The sequence below is a fragment of the Engraulis encrasicolus genome, chromosome 11 (genome assembly GCF_034702125.1).
Source record: "Engraulis encrasicolus isolate BLACKSEA-1 chromosome 11, IST_EnEncr_1.0, whole genome shotgun sequence".
NCBI lineage: Eukaryota > Metazoa > Chordata > Actinopteri > Clupeiformes > Engraulidae > Engraulis > Engraulis encrasicolus.
The window spans coordinates 14502385-14528597 of NC_085867.1; the positions used below are offsets into that span (position 1 = coordinate 14502385).

The window sequence follows — 26213 nt, forward strand, 5'->3', positions numbered from 1 at the left end:
ATTGGAGACTACACTTGGTAGTGTATTCAATACAATAACACACTTAAATAATTTATACTGATGATCATTTTTATTGATTTCTTTCCACAATTCCTTTATACATTTCCGTCATATAAAGGCAACCATACTAGTTCAGTGCAAAGGGTAAGGCACATAATCACAGTCATTATTTTAATAAAAGGATCAGCATAATGTTAAAAAATATCCCTTAAATCTCCTACAGCACATACACTTAAAAATCACATACATTCCAAACACAAACAAAACAGACAGAATAAACGGGACTTTGGCTCATACCACACCAGGCAGCAGACTTCAGGTTCCTATGGAATATGCAATTGGAGTGCACGTCGTCTACACCTGACCTCAAAACTGAAGTGTAAAAAGAAGTAAAATGGAAAGATATGGCAACAGACGGGCTCACAAGGACAGATGACTGCATGGTAAATAAAACACAGACATTCCCTTCAAAAGAAATACAGCAGGACCAACACCATCAAGGCTTCACTTCATCACACTACTCTCATCTCTCATACTCCAAATGAAAGTGCTACGGCGACAAAAGCAACTGTATACTACATCACACTGTTGTTCCCTCTTGTCCCACTGCAAGGACATTGACAGGGCAGTGGTTATTCGGAAAGTAAAACCTGCAAGAACCAGATTTAAACAAAAAAAAACCCCTCTTTTTAAAAAATGTTTGGTTGCAAACAAAACACTAACGAAAATGCCACCATAGTACTGTGACGATAGAAACTGTTCCAAGGTGAAACAGTCCAATCTAAAAACTCCCTTTGGGGTTTCGACGCGCCTTCAGTTTGGTCTTCTGAATGGCTATAGGTGCATCTTCAGTACGGGCCCAGGTGGTGGCAGGGAGGGACTCTTTGTTATCGGGTTCCATTGATGGGTGAGATCTTAACTATCGTTTGTTGCTGGCGTCCCGGCACTCTTGGCCCACACAGGACTGGAGCTTTATGAGGCGCTGGTTCATGGTCTGGAGCAGGGCAGGGTCCACTTTCTTCAAGATGTTCTCCAGCTGGTGAGGGTCCGACGTCAGGTTGTACACCTCTACAAAGGACTATATACAAGACAGCAGCAGACAAGGGGCTTCCGTTACAACAAGAATATGTCACAGTATTTCAATTAGATCAGGTTTAGAGAACGCTTCTCAAGACTGCAGTAGTCAGGTTGTACAACCCTACTTAGGACTACACAGCAGCTTCCATTACAACAAGAGCACCTCATGGAATGTAAATTGTGTCTGATTTAGACAGTGCTTTTCAAGACAGCAGTATAGGAAAGGGGGTCTGAGGCGTCAAGATTAATCCACTGGATGATACCAGAAGTCATGTACAAATGTACAACTAAAAATACAACAGTTTGAGAGGGCTAGTGAGACAACGATGATTGATTTGGGCAAATCGGTTTTGCTATTACAATAAAAAAAGTATTCTGTACAGTAAAATCCTAAGGATTTATGAAGTTAACAAAAACAATAATGTCAGTGTCTTTTGGATAGCTTGATTTATATATAGATTTTCGTTTACCTATACTGAACATTTATGTTAGGTTGGGATTCTTTATTAGTCTCCACCAGGGAGAAATTTGTTTTGGAGACGGGGTGGTTGCAGCACCACAAAAGCAACACCAACAGACAATACAGACACAGCGACACAGAATATATAAGCTCATTGCCGGAAAGACAAAAGACAAAGGTGATCATTAGCATTGATCAGTATGCTTACATCATGTAGACATGCTGTATCCTCGTAAATTAAGGTCACATGACCGCTACCTACTGTACATGTACACACAGACATGCAGGTACAAAGTCTAGAAGGCATGACTGACCTCACTGTCTGCAAACTCGCAGTACTGAAGGTTGCAATCGGCTATAGTTCTCACACAGGCGTACGTGTTGTTGAAGGCATCCTCACATATGCAGTCAGGAAAGCAATTCTGAAACACACACACACACGCATATGCGCACACACACACACACACACACACACACAGACACACACACACACACACGCATATGCGCACACATAAGCACACCAAATCAATCAACACAGAAGTTAGCACTTACACACCTGAATACATTTCCCAACCCTACCCCATCTCTCTCCCCCACTCATTTCCTGTTTGTCAGATCTAAATATATGCAAAAAAGCCCTGGAACTACATTTGAAAATAGTTGTGAGTACTTACGGCCAGACCAGGCCCCAGCTTTGGACAGGCAGGGTCCTCAGAGTTGTGTCCCTCCCCTGTGTGCTCCACGAGGAAGAAGGCTCGGGCAGTTCCATTCCGCAAGGACGGGGCCTGCAAAGGACAGACACAAAGGAGTTACTTAGGACAACAGGTAGGTGTAATGTAATGTTTATTTGTGTACCGCCTTTCACAGACACAAACAGTCCACAACAGTCACAAAGTGCTTTACAGTCAGGTGTACTGAATGCTACGTGTTCTTGTGAGGCTAAATGTGCAACTGCTTTTTAAATCAAATGCAAATGCAAGTGCAAAAGTGTGCTTTTAACATCATCTTAGCACAAAGTATATGCAAAAGCATATATTTACCCACAAGATGTATAAATGATGTGTATGAGTGTACAAGCGATGCCCGTAAATATATGTTATATGGAAATATATGATATAGAATTAATAAAAGACAGAACTAAAGCAGTTGGTTTTGTATAAGGCCAGAAAATCCAGGGAGGAATGGATGTTGGGACTGAAATTAAATGCAAGCCGAAAAAGAATAATTACACATCACTTTGTTTCACACAGCAGAATCGCTTCCTCTCACACACACGCACACACGCACCATCTGTGGTAGGAAAGACTGTCCGTCCATGTTGAATTGACTGAGATTGAATCCCGCTATGTCCAGGAAGGTGGGGGCCAGATCAATATTGAGCACAGGGGTCTGGAGCAAACACAAACACAAACATAATGCATGTGCTGTCATGAAGTCTCTATTGATTTCATGGTAAACTTGTCGAAACGATGAGCCTCAGTTTCAGGATTGTATACTAAAACCAAATTAAAAAACACAAGGTAATGTATGCATGCACATAATTCGTTCTGATTTATAGACAGCAAATACGAGAAATGTGTTTCCAGATTATTCAAACACAAACATCAAATGGTGATGGATGTTTGGAATCATGCTTTTACGTTTGTACGCTTTTACATTGTTGACATGTTGAGCACATCTCAGTTGCTGTGATCAATGATGAGTGCGAGACCCATGGAGAGGTCCCTTTGCAACAGCAACAAAAAATGAATCTTTGGTGCAGAGGCGTAACACACTTAAAAATGCAATACACTTTACTGCTCCATCAGGAAATTGGAGGTCTCATGAGCTGCAGTCATAAAAGCCCTTCACAGAATACAGTACCCATTACTACATATGGATGAACAACAGTAGCTGTATCAAATTCAACAACTCTGCGATATAACTGCAACGGTGGCGATAAAGTGATAAAACTGATTTGTGACAACCAAAGGTAGTTGTTCACGTACACTATCAGTAAACATTCCAAGTGTTTGCTGCATTCACAATCAGCACTAAAATCAGCAATGGGTTACTATTTACTAGTTGTCAAAGTACTTTCAGCTGTGTCTTGCATAAATTGTACTATACAAATGCCGTCGTTATTATTACCATAATCAACTTATGATATGAGCCCTAGTTTACTTACGGGGAGAGAGTAGTTGGCCTTGATGCCTGGGCCGCGGACCATGAGGGGAATGCGGATATCAAACTCATACAGCTGCCTCTTGTCTATGGGCAGAGAGAACTGACCTGTGGCATTGAAACGAAATAGAAAATAGGTTAAAGAAAGGCTGGGCTGACTTCTCATCGAACAGCTCCAGGGGGGGGGTTTGACAAGTTTGACATTTTGACGCACATGAGTCTTCCTCATAGTCAAAACGTAGAAACGGGGTAATACGTTTAAATGAAAAGAGATTTATTTGGCTTTTAATAATGACAACATTTTCCAAGTGGTAATATTTAGACATGTAGACGCACACAGACTATTTAAGTGTATTATTAGCATACTGAACATTATGCCGCACCTCATTTACTTTAACTTACTGAGCATATGTTAAATTGAAATATTAAGAATTTATTTAATTTTCTTGTGCAGGGCAGCTGTTGCATGGAAAGAACCCACCAAAAACAACAACAACATGCTGGAAATGCTATCCTTACAAGAGATCTTTCTTACACAGACAGATTCATGAAATCCTCTTGTGTCTGTGTGTCTGTGTGTCTGTGTGTTTGTGTGTGTCTGTGTCACGGCTTGACACTAACTTTGTCGCTTGCCTGCCATGTGGCTAATGGTTTTCCTTAATCACTAGCCTTCCAGCTATTCTACTAGCCATTTTTTTTCTTTATCATGACACTGTTCATCTAGCCTCAGAAGAGGAGGTGCATAGCTTTCTACATGGAAATAAATCAAACTAAATAAACTGAGTAACTGGGCATTTTCTTGAACTTAAATAGAAACAAAGGCGTAAAATGCAGAATATATGCTATTCTGATATGTCATACCATTGAATAAGCTACCTGCCAAATTGGCTAGTGCCACTGTAATTGTTACTAGCCACAGCCAAGTTTTTACCAGCATTTGGCTGGTTGGCAGGTGCCAGTGTGTGTGTGTGTGTGTGTGTGTGTGTGTGTGTGTGTGTGTGTGTGTGTGTGTGTGTGTGTGTGTCTGTGTGTCTGTGTGTCTGTGTGTCTGTGTGTCTGTGTGTCTGTGTGTCTGTGTGTGTGTGTCTTCCAAAATGGCCACAGACCTGTGTGGTACCCGTTGTCTGAGAGGAAGAAGATGTATGTGTTGTTGAGCTCCTGCACCTCATCCAGCTTCTTCAGCAGGGCCGCCACCATGTCATCTACAGACAGCAGCGTCTGCCACCTACAGACACAACACAGAACACACATGCTAAATGACAGAATAGATCACTGATAGAGACTTCAAATAGAAGAAACTGAGCAGAGTATTTCTAATAGTTTATGAAAAGGCATTACACAGAGAAGAGTGCATTATAACCAATAGAATAGGAGCTGCATTACATGGAATAGAAATCTGAAGATTATAAAAAAAAAGAAATCTACAGAGAGCACAATGAAGAAGCCCAGTGGCTTACAGCTAAACCACTTGGATAATCAACCAGGAGGCTCAAATCGTAAATCGATCACGAGTCGCAGATATCGGAAACACAACCAACTGTAAATCAACCACGAGGCACAAATCGTAAATCGACCACGAGTCGCTAGGCAGCAGTCGGGCAAATCAAAGGAATAGACAGCGGAAGCGTTGCCCAACCACGAAAAACGGGCAATAACGTGAATGCACCACGTAGTTTGTAGTTATTTCCCCATTTTTTTTCGTGAAAACTTCACGAAATGATAGAGATACGGTTGGAGATAATGAACATGACCTGTATGAATGAGAATTTCCATAGACAAACTACAAAGAGTCAAAGTCCTTTTCTCCTGTAGAAAGTGTCTCTGAAATCTGAGTGCATTGTATTCCATGATGAACTCAATGGCATGCAGCGTGCACCACATTAAATCTACAGCACAATAGAGTTTGTTAAATGAAATGGGTATTATTGTACCGCAAGTGAGCACCAGACATGTCATTTTTGTCAGAGGTGCTGAATCTGAGGGATAGCTTTAGCGGTAATGAATAATGCACTGCACAAAGACATTTTGCTCTAAAGAGCACATTACACACACCAGAATGGTCAACTCAAAGGCGCACAATACATTCAACATGCTGCTATTGTAAAGACACGTTGTTTAATTTTTTAAAAATGACATTGTACAACAAGTGAGTAACACGGATGTCTTTTGTCAGAGGTTCTGAATCAGAGTCATTTTTACCTTTTGCGGTAAGCATCATCTAAATAGTTCACTGAGCTCTCTGGCATCGGGCTCACAGGCTGTCGCAAGAGCCAGTGCTTGTCCTGGAAAATAAGAATAAAAGGGAGAGAAACGAGTGAGTAAGACTCTGTTGGATGTGTGTGTGTGTGTGTGTGTAAAAAGCAAGATAAAGGTGGTATCATCTGACTATATATTGGCCACTGTATGTAGGAGTTCAGGTCAGTCTGATAAGGAAGTAATCGAGTTTCAGAAAAGGCTTCACTAATTATCCGGATCATCGTTAACATAAAAATGATCTCCTTTGGCTCCTTGAAGAGATTAGTTTGTCATGCTACAGCAATATCACTGCATGTTGAAAACCAATGACATGATTAAATTCCTACTTTGAAAGGGGATCAACACATTAAGATAAGAAATCAACACTTTATGGGATTATCCCTCCTGTTGATGAAGGACCCTCAGAACAACCGTCTTTAATGGAAGTGACATTTCCAGTATTTTCCTGTTCCGTGCCAGCATGGAGGTGGCTTTAAAGTGTTCCATCGGTGATGAGGGATCATCACACTAACTTTACCAGGGAACCTTTTAACTTTTTTGGGGACTTTTTATCCAAGTCAAGTAGTTTAGGTGTAAGCAACTACATTTCTTTTGAATCAAATTCAAAAAGGCAAGTCTGGTTGCTTACAGCTAAACGACTTGGACGAATGAGAAATTTCACCGTCACAATATAGTTTTCTTTTCTTGTTTGTGATTTCCCCTTTACAATCATATTCAGAGAAATGACTGTGCTTAAGCGTTCTACAGTTGCTATACAGTTAGTTCTTAGCTTTTACTTCTGTCATGTAACAGCAGTATTGTGGTGCTTTGTGAAGCATTGAGGGGATCAATTATGAGATTAAAGACTCCTTGTTAATGATGATTCAAATCACCATCCCTACATCTGCCCACTGAGCACCACTTAGTTGTGGATGTGCTTGATTTCCTATTCTCAGTGTCATTAGGCACATTTGCATCCTAGAAGCAGATTTATCGCCACTTCCTGTTTGAAGCAAAGAGTTCATTGCCACACGCATATAGGCCCAATTCGAAACAGGGAAGGCAGCTGTCCTTCCAGTGAGCTAACTGGACATCGAGTCATGAAGTGTGGATCGAAACGAAAAATTGCTTTATTTCCTCTCTCGGCAGTTGACTGCATTTGTGGGCGTAACGAGGATATTTCGAGGATACATCAGATGCTGACTTCGCTGCCTTGGTACCCAACATGCTGTGCGCCACCTCCCTCTCAACCGGAAACCTGAAAAACAAACATGGCTACTACCCAAGCTACTACCTTATCATACTCTTTATTCTGACACTTATGTATGTAGATATTGAAAATCGAATGGATAAATCAACATTGTAGTATCTAAATATGCTGTCGCTAGATCTATTTATAGCCTATTTTACGATTCCGCCGTCTGACGATCCTTCACCGTTCAAATAGCGTGCGTAAGCTAAGCGCTAACGTGATGAACGTAACTCCCGCCATAGAATCGCCGTAACATCAAATGCGCAAGGCGGCGCACTCGTTAGTGCCGTTCGTAACGGCTGCCTCATCAGCTAACTTCACCTATCTGATCAGTGACATGTTTATGTAGGAGGAGAGTCATCGAGTCACTGCCTCTCGTTTCGAATTGGGCCATAGTCTGCACAGGCAATTCACATCAGATAGATTAGTGCCAATTGGGGCAGATTACTGACGACATGCAGGAGGTCCCATGCCAGTGCAGCAAAGTACGAGTTACTGCATTATGGCAGCGATGTTCGAAGTCGCAATGTGACATGAATGTACAGCAGAGGTCATTCCCATAAACAGAGCTATATGGACACAATTTCTAACCAGCTTCATGCTGTCACAGTGCACATGCACAGATTGCAGCAGAATGCAGCATCAAGAATGAGCCTATTGTGCCCCAATGGTGAACAAAGCTACCAGCTGCTACATGAGTAGGGTCATACCTCTCAACAAGAGTGTGAAGAATCTTCTGTTCCAAGAGAGCTGCCTTCACCTCATGATAAAAACTAACCCTGCTCTAAAACCTTCATGAGCAATGCCCGTGTACCGTGTATTTCTTCACACAATTTTATGTTGGTGTGTTGATGCCTTTTATTGTAATTCGCTTTGGATAGATGTGTCTGCTAAATGTGATGTAATCGTGTGTAATTGCTGTCTGTCTGTCTGTCTGTCTGTCTGTCTGTCTGTCTGTCTGTCTGTCTGTCTGTCTGTCTGTCTGTCTGTGTGTGGCGGGGGTGGGGGGGGTGTAAATGCATGTTGTCCTCTGCAGGGGCTGCCAAACACACAGAGTTATAAAAAACCCACACACAAACACGCACACAATCAGGTTTCTATCTCCGATTGCTCTAGTGTAATTGTGTCGTTGAAGGGTCATCCGTCTTACTTTGCCAGCCTTATTGAAGCTCCCGTCACGTGGTGCCTTCACGTCCCCGAATTCCTTCTGGTACTGGGGGGCCGGTGTCCAGGGGGAGTGGGGGGCCGGGGGGGCCAGCATGATGAAGAAGGGGTGCTGGGGACTCCTGTCCTCCAGGAAATGCAGCGACCTATTTAACTGCACAACAAACACACAAAACCGCTTTCAGAAATCACTTTGGATCCAATGTGTGCGTGGAGAAGGTCTTTTTCACGAAAAGCTTAGACATTTCTGAGAATGATCCAAGTGTGCAGACATTTTGCTTTGAAATATAAAGTTATTTTATGCCAGGGACCTTTTAATCGAGATTGCGTGTAACTTGTTCTAGGTCACTTAGAATGAAAGCATCAGCAAAATGTTAAGTAATGTAATGTTAAAAGTAAAACCAGCAAAAAAGAAAAAAAACAGTCATTTTGTCAGGGGACAGAACCTTTGTGCAAGCTTTCACAATTGTTGGAAAAACAGGTTTCATATCAGTCGTCAGTGCCTTGTTCTTGGCTACAGGGACATGCAGCAAAGACTGCTGGTATGTGAGCTACAGTATTGTTGTCTTTTTTAGGAGTAAGGACTTTTCCACAGTTCTTCTAGAATTTTACTGTAACACTCTACAGCTCCCATAGAGGTATGTGTTAAAATCTAGCAAAGTCCTTATGACATCATAATGAGAACTCAAAATTTTGGCAAAATTCTAATCACATATTTGAGATGGTACTCCTCAAAGGGTTAAAGAGAAGGTTCCATCCACTTGCCCTCAAAAGGTCAATGTTCAGAAACAAACGGTGATCAAATTGACAGCAGACAATACTGGACAGTCTGGACTGCTTGATGCCTTCATTTCACTTTTGGGATTAATAAAGCAACTCTACTCTAGTCTTAGTCTACCACTATTCCTTTTTCTTCCACACTGGACATGTTTACGTGATGTTTTTAATTCCTAATTAATAACTCAGAATTAAATAGTTATGTAGAGTTTGCATTGCACTCTCCTTTAATTCCAAATTGTGAAGTGTTAACATGATGTTTTCAAAGCGGAATGGAGTTTATATTCAGAATTTAATTTAGTTAAATTCTGAATTAAACGCCTCATGTAAACATACAAACACAGCATACAGACTGCAAAGCACTGGGTGGAGCCATAGGCCAGCCACACTATACGAGCTCCAAGTTCCTGCTGACTGAGTAGCTTGTTTGGGCGGGCAGGCAGGACACCACATGCCTCGTCACATGAGAGGCACACTCTCCTCAGCCTTGAGCAAGCACATGAAGACGCACGCCGATTTACCATGACACATCATAGGAAGCGAGGTCTGGGGCACAGGGAGTCCACATGATATAAGAAGAACATAATGACTAGCGCTGTCTTTGTCATTTAACAATGGGGAAGGGTGGGGGGTGGGGGAGGAACTATTTCATGGCCATAAAGTCATGTGTAATTTAGTCTAGTCTAGTGAAAACAGTTCCTGACTCTGTGAATTTGGAGAGGGACGGGCTTCATTTACACACTGGGTACATTTCCCGGACAGACAACATTTCTTCGAAAACCTCAATGTACAGTATGGCCCTAAAGTCATGCACAACTTCAAGCCTAGTGAGAGTAGCTCCGGACGATCCTAGAGTTACACATTAGTGGTTACACTGCCTAGACTGACAACATTCTTTGAAAACCTAAATTTTCCAATGATTCAGAACAATGGCTGTATAGATGAGGACATTTTCATAATCACACCCTTGATGTGTCGTATTAAATCGTTGTTACCTGAGCCAATAAACAAAAGCTACAGGAGCAGGTGTACTGGTGATCTAATTTCTAGCCTGCCGAGGTGTTTCTTTCAATTGGCTGCCTGAGCACATTCAAACTGACTAAAATTAACAGTTTACACAACACAATGTTTAGTAAAAACCTACAAATAGTAAGAGAAACCACTTCAATTTCAAAATAATAAGTAGTTGTCCATCTGCAACTTTTTTTCCCAATTTTTCTCTAACATGACAGTTTCAGCAAGCACTGTGGTAATGTATACATGTCTGCATTTACATTACAGGCGGACAGTCAGTAGACGCTGGTCGGAAAGCATGTGACGGATATGCTATGAGGAAAGTTCAACACTGCAATGCAACATGCCATATAATCTGATCAAAAGCTGAGGAGCTGTTGGTGAATCACATACAAGGACTAGACTAAAGGCATTCAGCAACGCCCACAATGAGATCTGTTCTGGTTCTGACATTAAAGGCCATCACACCGTTTGTTTAACATTTTCAGGCCACTGACCCAAAAATGTCAGGGACCAACTGTCTAGTGAATTGATGAGTTAACTCAAGCTTTATTTTAGACACAGCATATTCAGATACAGAGTGCTTATTTACATACTATGTATATAAATCACAGACCTGACTCATTGTAGTGAAATGACAAGTTTAGATATGACTGACTTGCCATTTGACAAATAAAGGCTAGGCTAGCTTGTCTTGAAAACGCTAGCCGACTACATTTGTAGAAATCCTATCGTGAACCATCAGAGGTCTTTCACAGACCACCAGTGATCTCCGGTTCACACTTTGAAAACCCCTGGACTAGAGGGAGACTCACGATGAGATCTGTGAGGTAGTCCTTGTTGTAGTCATCTCCATGTGGCTCCTCTTTGCCGTTGTTCGACAGCGAGTAGTTGTAGTACACAGAGTTCCCCACCTGCAAAAATACATAGAGAACTATTTGGAAAGTCATTCCAGTGTTTCCCTGCAGAAGAACATGGGTTAGTCAAAGTGGATGGGGTGTTTAGCTTCTATCAGAGACATGTCTCCATCATAATGATGGGAAAGGTGATTAGCCTGTGTTAGCAGAATAAAAAATATAGCATATAGCATATATAAGTATATAATACTTTTGCAAAAACAAATTTAGAAATTGCATAAGCAATACAAAACTTAAATCTTTTAGGGGGACCTAGTCAAGGTGGGAGATGTCTGCTGTCAAGGTGGCCAATTTAACCATAAAGTTCTGGGGGAAACAGGACAGGTATGACACTTAGCCTGACTAACAATCAATGTCAACACCATCACAAATTGCTGACATTGTAAATTGCTGGCGTAAAACAAATCTAACAGCAATGCAAGTTTTTAAATGTTCTCAACATGAGACACAGTATGGAGCAATATGATCTTGACTTTGCTACATATTGATATAGATCAACAAATCATACAAAGATAAGCATGTTAAATGTAGTACTGTTCAACTTAAGCGAAAGCTGTTCAAGCAAACCTTAAAAAAATGGATAATACTGTGTGCACACAGTCACTGAACTTAGATATGAAGGCAAAATGTATGCGTGCTGCTTTGAAAACAGTTGGCACAGGCCGGACAAAAAAGGCACATTCTTAGAAGTCTACATTCAAAAGGAAACGGAGCAATGAAAAGTTAAACTTGCAAGGTGATATGGGCTCAAGATTAGATGCAGTTCACACATTACCACACACACACACAACAGACAGACAAACCTCTGACAACATGGTGGAACCAGTAAACTAAAAGAATTCTTATAATTCTGCTGGTGGAACTCTAGGAGAATGCTAACCATGTTCTAAAAGAAAAATCTGTCCGGGACTTGCAAAATGTTGATGATCACAGTTTGCATGAAGTATAGACTATTATAAACAGGAAGTGTAGCAGGAGCACACAGTCAAAATGTGGTGTGTGTGTGTGTGTGTGTGTGTGTGTGTGTGTGTGTGTGTGTGTGTGTGTGTGTGTGTGTGTGTGTGTGTGTGTGTGTGTGTGTGTGTGTGTGTGTGTGTGTGCTCCACTGTTGTCCACAAGACAACTGATGCAATACAATGAAAATGGACTGATGATGCAATGCATAACAGATAGAAAGAAATGGATTTGTGAGTTGAGGAAATGGACACACACATGCACACGCACACGTGCACACACATTAAGAGGCTGAAAATACAGTGAGAACATGCATGACCTCTGGTGCTGGTTTCAGACTGACTAGAATGGTGCTGGTGCCCGTTGCCATACGAGTTGCGTTCTGAACCAAAGTGCTTACCTGCAAACCACCCACGTTTACAGGACTGCTGTCTTTACCACATATTGCTCTGTGTTATCCGGATGAACCTGCTGACGTCTATGTTGTTGTCACGGTTCCCAGAGAAAGTTGGTTCACATTACAAACCCACTTTCCTAGGCGCTCAGATTTTTGGCATGAACACATCAGCCAGTTTGAGATTAGGTGCAGGAACGGGCACCTGCATGGTAGGGTGCATCATACGCTCCTTGAAAATGAATACTTTGATAATACCTGCTCTGCTCTTGCAGTATTTTTCCTTTGCACTACCATAACTTTCTTGCAAATTTCTAGCAAATCCAATCAATGCTAAGGGGTGGCACAATAGGCTTGACATTTGAATGGCAGTGAAAGGGCATTTTTAGCTAAATTAGTACAAAATGTGTTTTGAGGCAGTTTTGCTAAAAACCAAGAAGGTAAAGGTATTTGGAAGAATGCTTCCCAAGGACAATTAAGACCCAAATGCATGGCTTAAGAATGGCTGCATGAGTGGTTGAACATAGATAGCAGATGGGGGATAAAGCCTTGCTAAAGGAAGGCTGCAAAAAAACTTGCACTCTGGGTTTCAAATCTGGCAAAGTGAAAAGGCAACTGGAATATTCTTCCAAATTATTTTCCTTTCTAGTTTTGATCAAATTCACAGCCATTCAAAATGTCTAGCCTTTTGTGCCACCTTTAAACATTGATCAAATTTGCTAATTTGCTTGTTTTCTGTCAGCCTAAACGCACCTTGAAAGACTACAGTATTTGTATGTATTGCATGTATTACGTGTGGTTATGAATAGTGGTTATTCCAAATAGACAAGAAAAAAGTGGAGTGCTCCTCACCAGTGCATTCCACTGGTCCCAACCAGGCGGCACATGGTCAGCACCACCTGCCTCCTTCTTCCCATACTGAAAATACACAGAGAAGAGAAGAGAAGAGAAGAGAAGAGAAGAGAAGAGAAGAGAAGAGAAGAGAAGAGAAGAGAAGAGAAGAGGCCAGGATAGAATATAAAACACAAAGCGTTACTACACAAGTCAGTGTACTGTCGAACTGTTCAAGCTCAGATAAGAAGTCCAGTTTCTTACAGCTAAACCCTTTGCATAACATGACCTGGATGAATGAGAATCTTCAGACATGACGTACACACACTAATGCATCTGTACAATGGGTTGGAAAGCAGAGGGTATATGAGGAACCAGAGACACACACACACCTGGTTGAGGTACTTCCCCCCAAAGAAGGTCTGGTATCCCCCCTTGCTGAGGAAGACAGGGAAGGCCAGGGATTCCGAGTCCTTCTGCCACGCAGCACTGCTGCAGTTGCCAGACAGGGAGTTGTTGCGGACCTCATGGTTGTGGGGGTACCGGCCTGTGAGGATGCTACTCCGACTCGGACAGCATAGAGGTGTTACTGTGAACTAAATAGGGGTCGAGTGATGAACATGGGGTGGGGGTGCAGCAGACAGACAGACGGACAGAGAGAGTGAGGGAGGGGGAGAGAGAGATAGACAGACAGAGAGAAAGAGAGACAGCGGGAGAGAGATTGACAGACACACAGTGACAAAGACAGAGAAAGAGGAAATGAGCATTTACGGACACATATGCACACACATTTATGGAGGGGTAGGGGACACAGGGGCAACTCCGCATAAACTTAAAAAGAAAGCCATGCTTTTGTTTTGCTTATATTATTAGGCAAGGATATTCAGAGGGACAGATGCATGTTTTGATTAATATTATTTGACATACTAATTTGGGAGAACAGGTGTACTCACCGCATTAGAAAAGGTGACGCCAGCATCCCCTATTAGTGATTTAGTCTTTTTCATTGGTGTCTGAAAGTGAAAGGGGAATACATAAGAGAAAACAATAAATTATTAAGAACTATACAACATGGGATACCATACCATTGCTAGTGCATTTCAACCCAAAAGTCAACTTCAAGTCATTCCACAGCTCAATGTTCAATCTAGATTAACTAGAACTATTCCTCCTCTGACTCTTCCTGCTAAGTTGCACTTCCATATTAACATGTGACCATATGATTATGTGTAGGTTAAGGTGTCACCACAACATAGGCTACAGTATAGCTAGCCATGGTAAGAGACTGTTAGCCAACGACATTGGCAGTTAATTAGTCAATGGGGTGTTTCAAAGGATACTAGAGAATCACTTTATTCACTGCGTAGGTCATGTCATAACTGTCCTTCGCCCTAATTAGACCGATGAATGTATAGCAATAGTCGTAGGTCGCGACATTTCAAGACTTACCAGTCCACCAAGTTGAACATCCTGGTCGTCGGTCACTATTACCACAATGTTGCTTGGCTTCGCACATTCTGTACACCTGGGCAAACATGCAGCAAAGGCGAGAAAGAGCGCGGTGACTCTAGCCGCGCACAGTGTCCGATGTAGAGCACTCTGTCCTAAACTGGCCTCCAAACTTGCCATTAGCTACGAGCTACTTCTGCTCCACACAGCTGGTCTGTCTGTCCACAACGGCGTGTTTGTGCATTGAAAAGTATCGGGTGGGAGGGGAGGCAAACACATGAAAGACATGCAGCGGAGGAGGTCTGATTTGAGTTTGAGGAAGTGGTTCGCTTCAGCCAAAAGTCATATGACTTTTTCCAGGAGGGACTTTAACCTAATGTATGCCTTGACATCTGCCAGCCAAGAAAAAAAAAATCATAGAGCAAAAAAAAAATGGAAGTGGAAGTGCGTGGCCAGAGAGAATGGTGATTTGCGAACATTAGGCCTACTACATTGTGTACTTTTTTTCATATTTAAGGTACATGCCCAATTAATTTAATCGGCATTTTCCACTTTGTATGTTTATTCTAGCGGCGTATGTGCTGCAATAGCCAACAAACAACATCGGGCAATCATTTCACGATAACGTTTCCTGTTTCCACATCGGTCATATTTTGACTGGTGCACCTGTCCTCTTATTGGCTAGTGTGTGCATACGTCATATTAGTTGCGCAGGTTCAGGAATGTCATGCACACAAGGGGATGCAGAGGGGTTTTGCTAGTGTTTTCGGTGGGAGACAGACTTTCTCAGTCACTGCTGTCCCCTACATTTATCCTATCTTGGCATCCCCTAACTGACCATACGTACATATTTTCAGCATCCTTGTTAAGATAGACAGATGTATAAGTTGTTGTTACAACTTTGCTAACTTGACAAATGGTTCCTCTGAAGAGAAGGAAAGTGGTCCCAACGCATTCTACTACCGAGAATGACAACAACAACCAACCCACCAAATTTCCCGGCATTGTTATTTTTCTTGTTGAGAGAAAAATGGGAGCAAGTCGGAGGGCATTTCTATCTCGACTGGGACGTAACAAGGGATTCCAGATAGCGGAAAAGTACAGGTGAGGAAAGTGAGGGCTGCAAGTACAGTTGACTGGAGGGCTGGTCCCTTTTAGTTATGGCTATTCCACGTTAAGACAAGCATTGCATTTGATTCGAAGCTTGCATTAATTTTCTGCCCTGCTACAGTGAGGCTATTACGCATGTTGTCGCGGAGAATAATTCAGGGGATGAGGTCAAGGCCTGGCTTGGGAGTCAAGCTGGTTGCTCCTCGGCTGAAGAGGTTTACCTGCTGGACATCAGCTGGTACACTGAAAGCATGGCTGCAGGTACTCCTGTGGATATTCTGGATAGACACAAATTAGAGGTAGGTTTCTGTGTCCTTGCTTTTAGAGACAGTGTGTGTGTGTCTGTCTGTCTGTCTGTCTGTCTGAGAGAGAGAGAGAGAGAAAGAGAAGCTCCAATATTATATGATGGGAACTGCAATGGTGTTGTTGTTGTTGTTGTAGATGTCCATTTCTTGTATCCATCCGCCTTTGCAGGTGAGCCATGCTCATCAGAGCCCAACTCTCCCAGCAGCTGCTACAAAGAGGTACGCCTGTCAAAGAAGAACCCCACTGAAGCATCATAACATATTCCTGACGGTGAGTAATAGGCATGACTGCTGTATGATACCATGTATTACGGAACTGCTGTATATTTAAGAAAAAATGCCATTGTAGGTGCACTGTGTAAAATTTTTTGCAACTTCTTTCCAGGATTCATGCTGCCCATTCACGAATGTTACGTTTTTCATGAATACTTAGACTTACCACCACCATCAAATTTGAAATATTCATTATGACTGGGAAAATTTAATTTTTCATACATCAAAAGGTGGATCTTCTCTATATCCGCCATTTTGAATTTCCAAAAATAATCATTATTAGCTGCAAAATATACTGTACTTTGGTCATACTAGTACATATTAGTTAATTATAGTAAAGATTCATGAAAAGAACAAACTTGGCAGTAGGCAGCACCATTTCAATGAGCAGCATAGTAGCAGTACCTACTCTGGTCACCATCCTACACAGTGCACCTTTAACATTATACGTTGACTGAAAGCAAGTAGTGGTGGGGAATAGGGAGGCAGGTCACTTCAAACAGTCTATACCTATGACTGACCACATCTGCCATTCTACTCAAGTGTGAACATAAACAATCAAAATAATTAATCGCCATGTCATCATCATCATTATCTTGACACAGGAACCTCTAGATCTGTTGGCAGCGAGCGCTGATTTTGCTGAGCACGAGGGCAGGAGCGTGGCGTTTCTCAGGGCGGCGGCCATCTTGAAGACGCTGCCGAAAGCTGTGCGGAGGATGGAGGATCTGCAGGGGCTGCCGTGCCTGGGGGAGCACTCACTCCGGGTCATCAAGGTCAGGCACTAGCACTCTGGAGCAGGCTTGTACGAAATTCCGAATGGAAAGAATTTCAATTCAAAACAATGCCATAATACGAACACTAGGTGGAGCCATTACCTTGAATTTCTTTGAATTTCATCTACACCACCCATTGAAAGTACATAGAACACCACCACCTAGTGTTCGTATTATGGCATTACTTTGAATTGAAATTCTTTCCATTCGGAATTTCGTACAAGCCTGCTCTGGAGCGGAGATGTATAATGTAGAACCGTGGTTCTCAACCTTTAATTGTGAATAACTGCCCCCCTGACCTTATCATAAGCCTCCCAACGTCCCCTTGACCTCATCATAAGCCTGCCAACATCCTCATTAGTATTAAAAGAATAAAACAAACTTAACTTAACCCCCCACCCCCCAATTGCTACTAAGCACCGCCCCCTCTCAGCTTTATCGCTCTCAGCGCCCTCCTAGGGGTCCCCAACATCAATCTGTCCCGTCATCTATGAAGATGCAATGTTGTTATTTACGTAGAAGTAAATTCATGGCATTCATTGAGCTGCTACGCCAGCAAAGAGGGTTTGATTCCGGCCGGGTCCTATGCCCATCCTTCCCCACATCTCTCTCTCTCCCATTCGTTTCCTGTCACTCCTTCACTGTCCTATCGTAAAACTAGTCATGAAAGTCATAAATAGTCATAAAAGTCAAAGACCAAAAAAAAGTAAATTAATTATGTAAGTACAACACTATTACATGCTATCACTTGGTTTCTACACCAGTTATTCCACTATAACTAATGAGAGGTATTTGTATTTTACTTCAACTTTTACTTTATACACTCTTCTCTGTATCCTCCAAATCCTGCACAGATAGGCTGGAAATCGATCCTCCTGTTCTTTTGCCCTGCCTCTGGCCTTTGGCCCCGGTGTCACCTATCTTCTGTGGAAAAAAAAGAAGCCGTCCCCACTGTCAATCAGTGCACAGGGACTTTTTTGGAGGGTTCCTTCCCACCAGTCAATATCCTGACTGCAAATAAGGGAATATTTGTTTTTAATATGTCCATGTAGGACATATAAAACATAATAAAGACATTTTAATTTGCAGTGCCTTAGTCAGAGAATTTATTCTCATTTTTTGATCCTGGAATAAGTTCTCAGTCGTGTTTTTGGAATATATGGATTTGAATGGAAGAGAGGGTGGGAGAAACTCCATTGATTTACAGCCTACAGAGTTCTACACAGACACCGGTAGCTGTAAATTACACAGACACTGCAAAGTTTTAGCCGCATGCCAAATGAGTGTTCTGCGTGATGACTCCATCTGGGTAATCCAGATGAGATCAGGGCTTTCCAAAGAAGAAAACAGACATTTACTGCTGCTGCTGCTACTGCTGCTAGTGATTTTATTCAGTGAACACTGTTTCGACTGTATAGATCTCCGTCAGAGACAGTCACCTTGTCTGCAAATAGACCATGCCTCTCTAGCCTCCTAAGGTATAGCCTAGACAGTTCCTACACACATACGAGAGTAAGCTGTATTTCAAATGTCTATTTAACCTTAATATCTATCTAGTATTTCTTGTCACACAGAATTAGTATTGAGCAAATGGTCAAATGGATTGGTGTGTTTTGCTTTAGTAATTGACCTCATAGATTTCAATTATGACATTGATTTCATGCATTGTTTTACAAGACAATAGGACTAATGAGAGTCTCTGACCGTGGCATCTTCTGTGTGTTGACTGTGCTGCAGGAGATTCTGGAGTATGGTTCATCACAAGAGGTGGAGGCCACTAGACACTCTGAGCAGTTTCAGGCCATGCAGGTGAGCACTTAACTATTTGGTCACATTGGGTGCATTTCAATATGTGGACTTCCGTCCTCCACTTGTGCTTGTGGCCTCACGTTTTGCTGACGGCCCGCCTCCCTGGAGAAAACAATAACGTTTTCCCGCTGTCAGTCAGCATAGCCACAACAATTTTTGGGGGACTGTTCTTCATTCACCATCCCGATTGCAAATGACGAAATGAGATTAGAATTGTGCTTTTGCATATTGAAATACATTTTCTGTCGTCAGTGGCGTCATCTTGAGGTCACAAGCAGGCAAGTGAGCAAGGGAGGACAGAAGTCTGCATATTGGAATCCACCCCATTGCACGTTTTCACACTGCACATGGACTGACCTTGACTAGGCTGTTCAACCAAAGTTCGCACCAGGATTAACAACAAGGTGTGGGTTGATCTTGTGCTGAAGTGGGGTTGAGGAGGTAAGAGTTGTCACATAGAAAACGTAGTATATCCTCCACGCTGCTGATCCTCACAATCTGGTGCATCAAACGAAAGGACTTTGTTCAAGGCACCGTTTATACATAGCCGGGTATTTTGATTTAAAAAAAATACTTTTTTCTTCCCTACGTTTACCAAAATATCTTCATTTACACTATTGGAAAAGGTTTTTTAAAATGTTTTAAACATTTTCCTAATCTCCTTGCCCGAGTAGTAGGAAGATTCGTTTTCAGAGAAAAACCTGTTTAATGTTTAAACGAAACGCACAGACGGAAGGAAAGGTCTATGGGTATGTACTGTATAAACGTCGCCCAAGCAGTGAAACAAGGATCACCAGAGAAAGGTTTAGTTTTATTTGGAAAAGTGCACGGCTAATGTTTCAACATGGCGCCTTCATAACCAGAGAAGTCTCCGTTGCTGGTGATCCTCTTTTCACAATGTGAGGAATTGTAATGGTTTCCCCTCACAGCTCTAGCCTAGTGTTTCCCAAACTTTTTTGTCTTGAGAGCCACTTATGCAGTGGAGGAGGCCCGCTCACACTATCGCCTACTGATAAATACAGATTATAACTGGGTACTGAATCAAACATAAAATATTGATGAATGAAGGAAAAGAAGGAGAGCACTCTTCAGATTTTTCTCTGTTTATTCACCTACAAACGTTTTGGGCAGAGCCCTTCTTCAGCGTGAAATAGTGATTTCCTTAATTGTCTTGCGTGCCCTCTAAGTCCTTTTGTCATGCCATGACTACCCCCTTACTCATGCTGTATATTCCAATGTGACTAATACTATGCTCCACACATTAGTTCATTTTTCCACATACCCCCTGAAATGTGCTCGCGTACCCCTAGAGATACACATACCCCTGGTTGGGGATAAGTGCTCTAACCCACAGCATGTCTGCCAAAGTGATGCATTACTCTAACACCACTGCGGGTTTTAGGGTCATTTATCATTTTCAGACAGAGTTCCTCTTATCTTTGTAATCTGTTGCATCATATACATGCAGTATACCTCATGACTTATTTTTATATACAGTATCTAAATGCAATGTGTCTATTGCCAAAGCACACTTCCCCTTGGTACACTTCCCCTTTTTGAGGCAGAATTTAGACTCTGCAATTCAGAATTACATTGAAACATTTATTCGCTGCCTATCTGCATCTGCTAAAGCCAATTTCTATAAACTCACGGAGAGAAGTCCTTTGGCTTTCTATTCAACAGATAACAGAGTATTTGTAATTAACTTTAGTCAATGAATGAGTCAGATAAGTTAAACACTTAGGGTTTTCGTTTGCCTTCAGACATGTAAAAGTTTTTATCTTTTACCTGACATGTTTTGACGGTGTTACTTTCCGTCTTTATCTGAGTGACTCAGTGACCCTCTGATGAAGACGGAAGTAACACCGTCGAAACATGTCAGGTAAAAGATAAAAACTTTTACATGTCTTAAGGCAAAAGAAACCCCTAAGTGTTTAAGTTAAACAGTTAGACATAATGAACTTAATACATATGAGTCAGATAAGTGGTCCCATTGCTTGTACAGTGCCCTCCATAATTATTGGCACCCCTGGTTGAGATGTGTTAAAAGCCTTAAAATAAATTCAGTGTTTATTGCAGAAGAATACTGTCACACTGAAAATTGTAGGAAAATGTAGCCTTCAACTCAAATGAATTGTAAGAAAATAAAAAAATCCCTGACTAAAAAATAATTATTATTCATTAAATCACCTGTTCCACAATTATTGGCACCCTTAACAATTCCCAGGAAATAAATATAATTGAAGCATTTCTGTCATTTCTACAGTAGTTTACAAAGTTTACCAGAGTATGTAGGAACATTTAATTAGTAATTCATCACTTCCTGTTTCCCTGGGGTATAAATATGACGTGACACAGAGGCCATTTCTCTTATCCACTCTTAAACAGGGGAAAGACAAAGGAACACAGCATACAAGTGAGGCAGATGTGCGTCGACCTTCACAGGTCAGGCAGAGGCTACAAGAAGATTGCCACTCAACTGCAGCTGCCCATATCCACTGTGAGAGGAATAATTAAGAAGTTCAAAACAACTGGAACAGTGGTAAACAAGCCTGGACGAGGACCCAAGTTTATTTTGCCACCACGCACAGTGAGGAGGATGGTAAGAGAAATCAAAAGATCTCCAAAGCTCACTGTTACAGAATTACATCAAATGGTAGCATCCTGGGGTCACAAAGTCTCCAAATCAACCATCAGGCGCTGTCTACACGCCAACAAGCTGTTTGGGAGGCATGCACGGAGAAAACCTTTCCTCACTCACAATCATAAACGCAAGCGTCTGGAGTTCGCCAAACGGTATTGGGGCTTCAACTGGGACCGTGTGCTTTGTTCAGATGAGACCAAGATTGAGCTTTTTGGCAACAAACACTCTAAGTGGGTCTGGCGTACCACGAAAGATGCGCATGCTGAAAAGTACCTCATACCCACTGTGAAGTATGGGGGTGGGTCAGTGATGCTGTGGGGCTGTTTTGCTTCCAAAGGCCCTGGGAACCTTGTTAGGGTGCATGGCATCATGAATGATTTGAAATACCAGGACATTTTAAATCAAAATCTGTTGCCCTCTGCCCGAAAGCTGAAGCTGGGTCGTCACTGGGTCTTTCAGCAAGACAAGGACCCTAAACATATGGCCAAATCTACACAGAAATGGTTCACCAGACACAAAATCAAGCTCCTCCCATGGCCATCTCAGTCCCCTGATCTCAACCCCATTGAGAACCTGTGGGGTGAGCTGAAGAGGAGAGTACAGAGGAGAGGACCCAGGTCTCTGGATGATTTAGAGAGATTCTGCAAAGAGGAATGGCTGAAGATCCCTCTTTCTGTCTTTTCCCATCTTGTGAAACATTATAGGAGAAGATTAGGTGCTGTTTTGTTGGCAAAAGGGGGTTGTACAAAATATTAACACCAGGGGTGCTAATAATTGTGACACGCATTATTTGATGTCAAATAATTATTTCTTTATGTGGGATTTTTTCCCCACTGAATAAATGCACTTGTATTGAAGGTTGGATTTTTCTCTTTTTTTCCATTAAGGTCCCATATTATTTAGAAAAAAAATAAAATAATTGGAGGCTAAAAAACACATCTTAACCAGGGGTGCCAATAATTATGGAGGGCACTGTATATAATACCAGCTGCACAGCATGCCATATACTTTATGATGGATCAATTAACCCATTTTAGCCTGACGACTTGTATATGTTGTTTGTCCTTTGGTACCTGGTGCGACATATACGCTGCTTTCAGGCTCTGAGATTTTAGCTTTTTTAAATAAAAATGTGGGTATGTTACAGCTGAATGAACACATTCTAATGCAATATGAGGGTCTTAGGGTTTAAATGCAATCATGTTTCATGCTTTTATGTGCATCAGAGGCTGACCTATTTCGTTTTGTATAGGCTGAGGGCAACTCTACCAACAAGGGCTTAGGCATTCAGCAGTTCGGGTTTAAACACTGCCAATTTGGTTGCATGCCTATATGTCTGTTGTGATGTTGTAGCTTCCATGTTCATCAGAGGGTCACCCTGGTAACACTCAGATGAAGACGGAGGCTACACTGTCAAAACATGTCAGGTAAATGATAAAACTTTAACTTGTCTGAAAGACGAGAAAAATCTAAGTACTGAATTCTCAATAAGCCTTGGTGTTCATGTTGCAGGCGCTGACTGGCATATTTGGAGTTGGGGTGAGGACGGCTGACCGCTGGTTTAGAGAGGGACTGAGGAGTCCCTCTGATGTGGCTAAATCTGAACAAAGGCTCAACGACACCCAACAAGCAGGTACCTACATACCTGGGTGGGAGACGTGACGCCTTGTTTTTTCGTAACATTGGTTAAAAACCTACCAAACTGTTATTTTTCCTTTAAAAAACAAATGTCAATGAAAGAAGATGTGGTACATTATGTTTCGTATTAGTCTTAGATGAGAAGAAACATTTTTGTTAAGATTTATGTAAAGGTTTATATGTCAAATATCCTGCGGTGTGACTGTAACATTAATGAAACCTGGAATATAATATATATATAAATTAACCAGCAACATTTTGAATAATGTATGAAGCATTTGGCATGATTGCATAAATATTAACTTTATATTAAGATATGTGAATGTGAAAAAAACTCAAGACAGTAATATTAACTACAAGTTCAATTTCGTAACACAAATTGCGTCCTGTGGGGTGACATGTATGTCAATGTTTGTGAATGGGCAGCTGCAAGGCCAACTACAAGGGTCTTAAAGACTGGCTCCTAACCAGTCAGTACCTCAGTTATTGGAGAGTGCTGTGGAAGTTTAAGGTGACTCTTAACCTCTTAATATGTTTTCATATTGCAATCTTTCTGTCACGCAATGCTTAGGTTCATTTTATGGTGTCCTGTGGTGTGACTGCTCTTATAGAAGGAAAAAAAGTTTTTTTATAAATGAAAACACATATTAAGATTAAACACAATATCATTATCAAGTTAGCATGAGCTCAGATGTCAGTCATGTATACAAAAGGATTAAAATGGCCATAATGCAGTGAATTCCCTGTGGTGTGACTCCATTTTCCTGCGGTGTGACATGCCTATGCACTGTGTAGATGCAGGACACATTTTCCCAAAAATGGCACAAATAAGGTGAAATTCCACAGACCACTAAGTGCTTTATTTTTTTCTATTTTTTTTCCAATTTTTATACCATATATCATTTTTTTCAGGAATTTGAAAAACTTTTTTTTTTTTTTGCGTTACGCCCTTCGTCAACCACCCACCTACTGATTGAAATGTTTGAAAGCAGTACTATGAAGTTTTCATCTTCAGTCACCCTACAGCAGGTCTATTCAACTAGCTGCCCGTGAGCCAGATGATATCCATTATGTTTCTTGCGGCCTAGGCAACTGATTAAAAATGTAATGTAGTTCAAAGGATTTTTTTGTTGTCTTATTTTATGTAACCCCCCAAAATGCAGTGATTTTTCCCTCTTTGCAAAGAAGTTGAAAAGCACTGCACTACAGGTTGGAAGAAGACTTGGCATAGAGGACTAGAGAGACACTCTCCCTAACTAACTTATTGGATTGCAGTAGTCCATGGAGAATGGCAAAGAAAAATCTGAAGTACCTACTCTGACCTTGTTACAAGTTGATGTACCACTGAAATGATTTGTACCACTGAAATTTACCCAACTGAATACAATAATTTGAGTGTTAAGTAATGATTTTCTCGTCCACATGTACCCTTTTGTCTGGTTGCGAAATTGAGAGTATGTATTGTACTGTGTATTGGATGTGCATTGCATGCAGCTACCAAGGAATACATTTCTCAAAACAATCGTAGTTGTAACATTAGCTACTTTGTTGGTTGCAAACTAAGATGCTAACTGGCTAGCAACAAAAAAATGCTTTCAAGAAATGAAACCCTGGGTAAAGGTATAGTTTAATGGGTCACAGCTGCTCGTTCTAGTCCGTTGAGGATGCCCTAAATGTGTCTGTTGCCTCGTTCGTTCTCTCACTCTCTCGTTCGTGCTCTCGCTCTCTCTCTCTCTCTCTCTCTCTCTCTCTCTCCCACGCCACCTGCACACCTGTTTTCAGGGCTGATGCACCATGAGGACCTGAGCCAGCGTGTCAGTCGTGTGGAGGCGGATGCCATTGGCCAGATTGTGGAGAGGGCGGTGCAGGAGATCCTACCAGGAGCCCAGATCACCCTGACTGGAGGATTCAGGAGGTCAGTGATGCCACAGGAAGAGAGGACACTATTTGCACACCTGCACTCATTTGTTTTACACACACATACACACACATGCACGCACACACTGACTAGGTAAAATGCTAGGCTACAAAGCTCTTCCGAGATTCCTGTCTTGAAAAGCAGCCTGTATCTTGGGAATTCTCAAAGGGTTGGGCCTCTTTTTTGTGTGCTACCGTTTGCAGCTGCAATCACACTGTTCTTACCCCCTGACCTCACTACCAGTGAAGGCCAGTGACAGAGCCAGAGGGTCTGACCTTCAGCACATCTCCGCCGGTGGAAATGCTGAACTCAGATCAGAGGGTGGCTGGTTCGAATCCCACCCTTCCACTCCCTATCTTACTCCATCGCTGAGGTGCCATTGAGCAAGGCACCTACCCTTACACTGGTCCAGGGACTGTAACCAATACCCTGTACTTAAAATAACTGTAAGTCGCTTTGGATAAAAGCGTTATCTAAGTTTAATGTAATGTAATGTAATGTAATGTAATGGATGAGATGGCCAGCTTGGTTAGACATTTTGCTGCAGCCTCTCAGGGTGGGCCCAGCCTACCCTCACCCTCAACTCCAGCCTCTTCCTACACACTTGCACCATACAGTGCATACAAGTATTCTTAAAGCCTTCTCCTATCTGTTCAAACACACTTAGCAACCATACATAGACAGGAAAAACAGGATTTAAACACACACACACACACACACACACACACACACACACACACACACACACACACACACACACACACACACACACACACACACACACACACACACACACACAGTGGTTGAAGTCTTGCCCTCACACGTAAAGTGTACTGTATAGGGTGTTGTTTCAATGTATGTATGTTCCTGCGATATGCTTTGTTTGAGTTGCAGTAATCTGGCTGTCTCCAACAGTACAAAGGCCAGGGGTTCACGTCCTTACCAGGCCTCTATGGAAGTGAATGTATGCTTGTGTTACGCCAACTGAACACCACAATGACCTTCTTCAGGCATACAGACATACACAAAGTTGAAAGAATAGAGGAGAAATGA

General features: G+C 41.9%; 2 protein-coding genes across 2 annotated transcripts in view; one reads left to right on the top strand and one right to left on the bottom strand.

Annotated features, from left to right (window-relative positions):
* Positions 1–48: 48 nt before the first annotated feature.
* gnsb (glucosamine (N-acetyl)-6-sulfatase (Sanfilippo disease IIID), b) lies at positions 49–15010 on the bottom strand. The gene is made up of 13 exons (XM_063209971.1): positions 14688–15010; positions 14192–14251; positions 13631–13834; positions 13260–13325; positions 10958–11056; positions 8338–8505; positions 5900–5982; positions 4807–4925; positions 3705–3808; positions 2825–2926; positions 2212–2322; positions 1852–1959; positions 49–1078 (listed from the first exon to the last, which is right to left on the bottom strand). The coding sequence occupies exons 1-13, from the start codon at positions 14865–14867 to the stop codon at positions 920–922; spliced, it is 1563 nt and encodes a 520-aa protein (XP_063066041.1). The 5' UTR covers positions 14868–15010; the 3' UTR covers positions 49–919.
* Positions 15011–15430: 420 nt separating this feature from the next.
* Positions 15431–26213, top strand: part of polm (polymerase (DNA directed), mu) — a 15624-nt gene continuing 4841 nt past the window's right edge. The window contains exons 1-7 of the mRNA XM_063209974.1: positions 15431–15791; positions 15919–16096; positions 16272–16373; positions 16981–17151; positions 18889–18960; positions 23117–23237; positions 25025–25157. Of these exons, the coding sequence (XP_063066044.1) occupies positions 15604–15791; positions 15919–16096; positions 16272–16373; positions 16981–17151; positions 18889–18960; positions 23117–23237; positions 25025–25157 (965 nt within the window). The 5' untranslated portion in view covers positions 15431–15603. The remainder of the gene's footprint in view (positions 15792–15918; positions 16097–16271; positions 16374–16980; positions 17152–18888; positions 18961–23116; positions 23238–25024; positions 25158–26213) is intronic.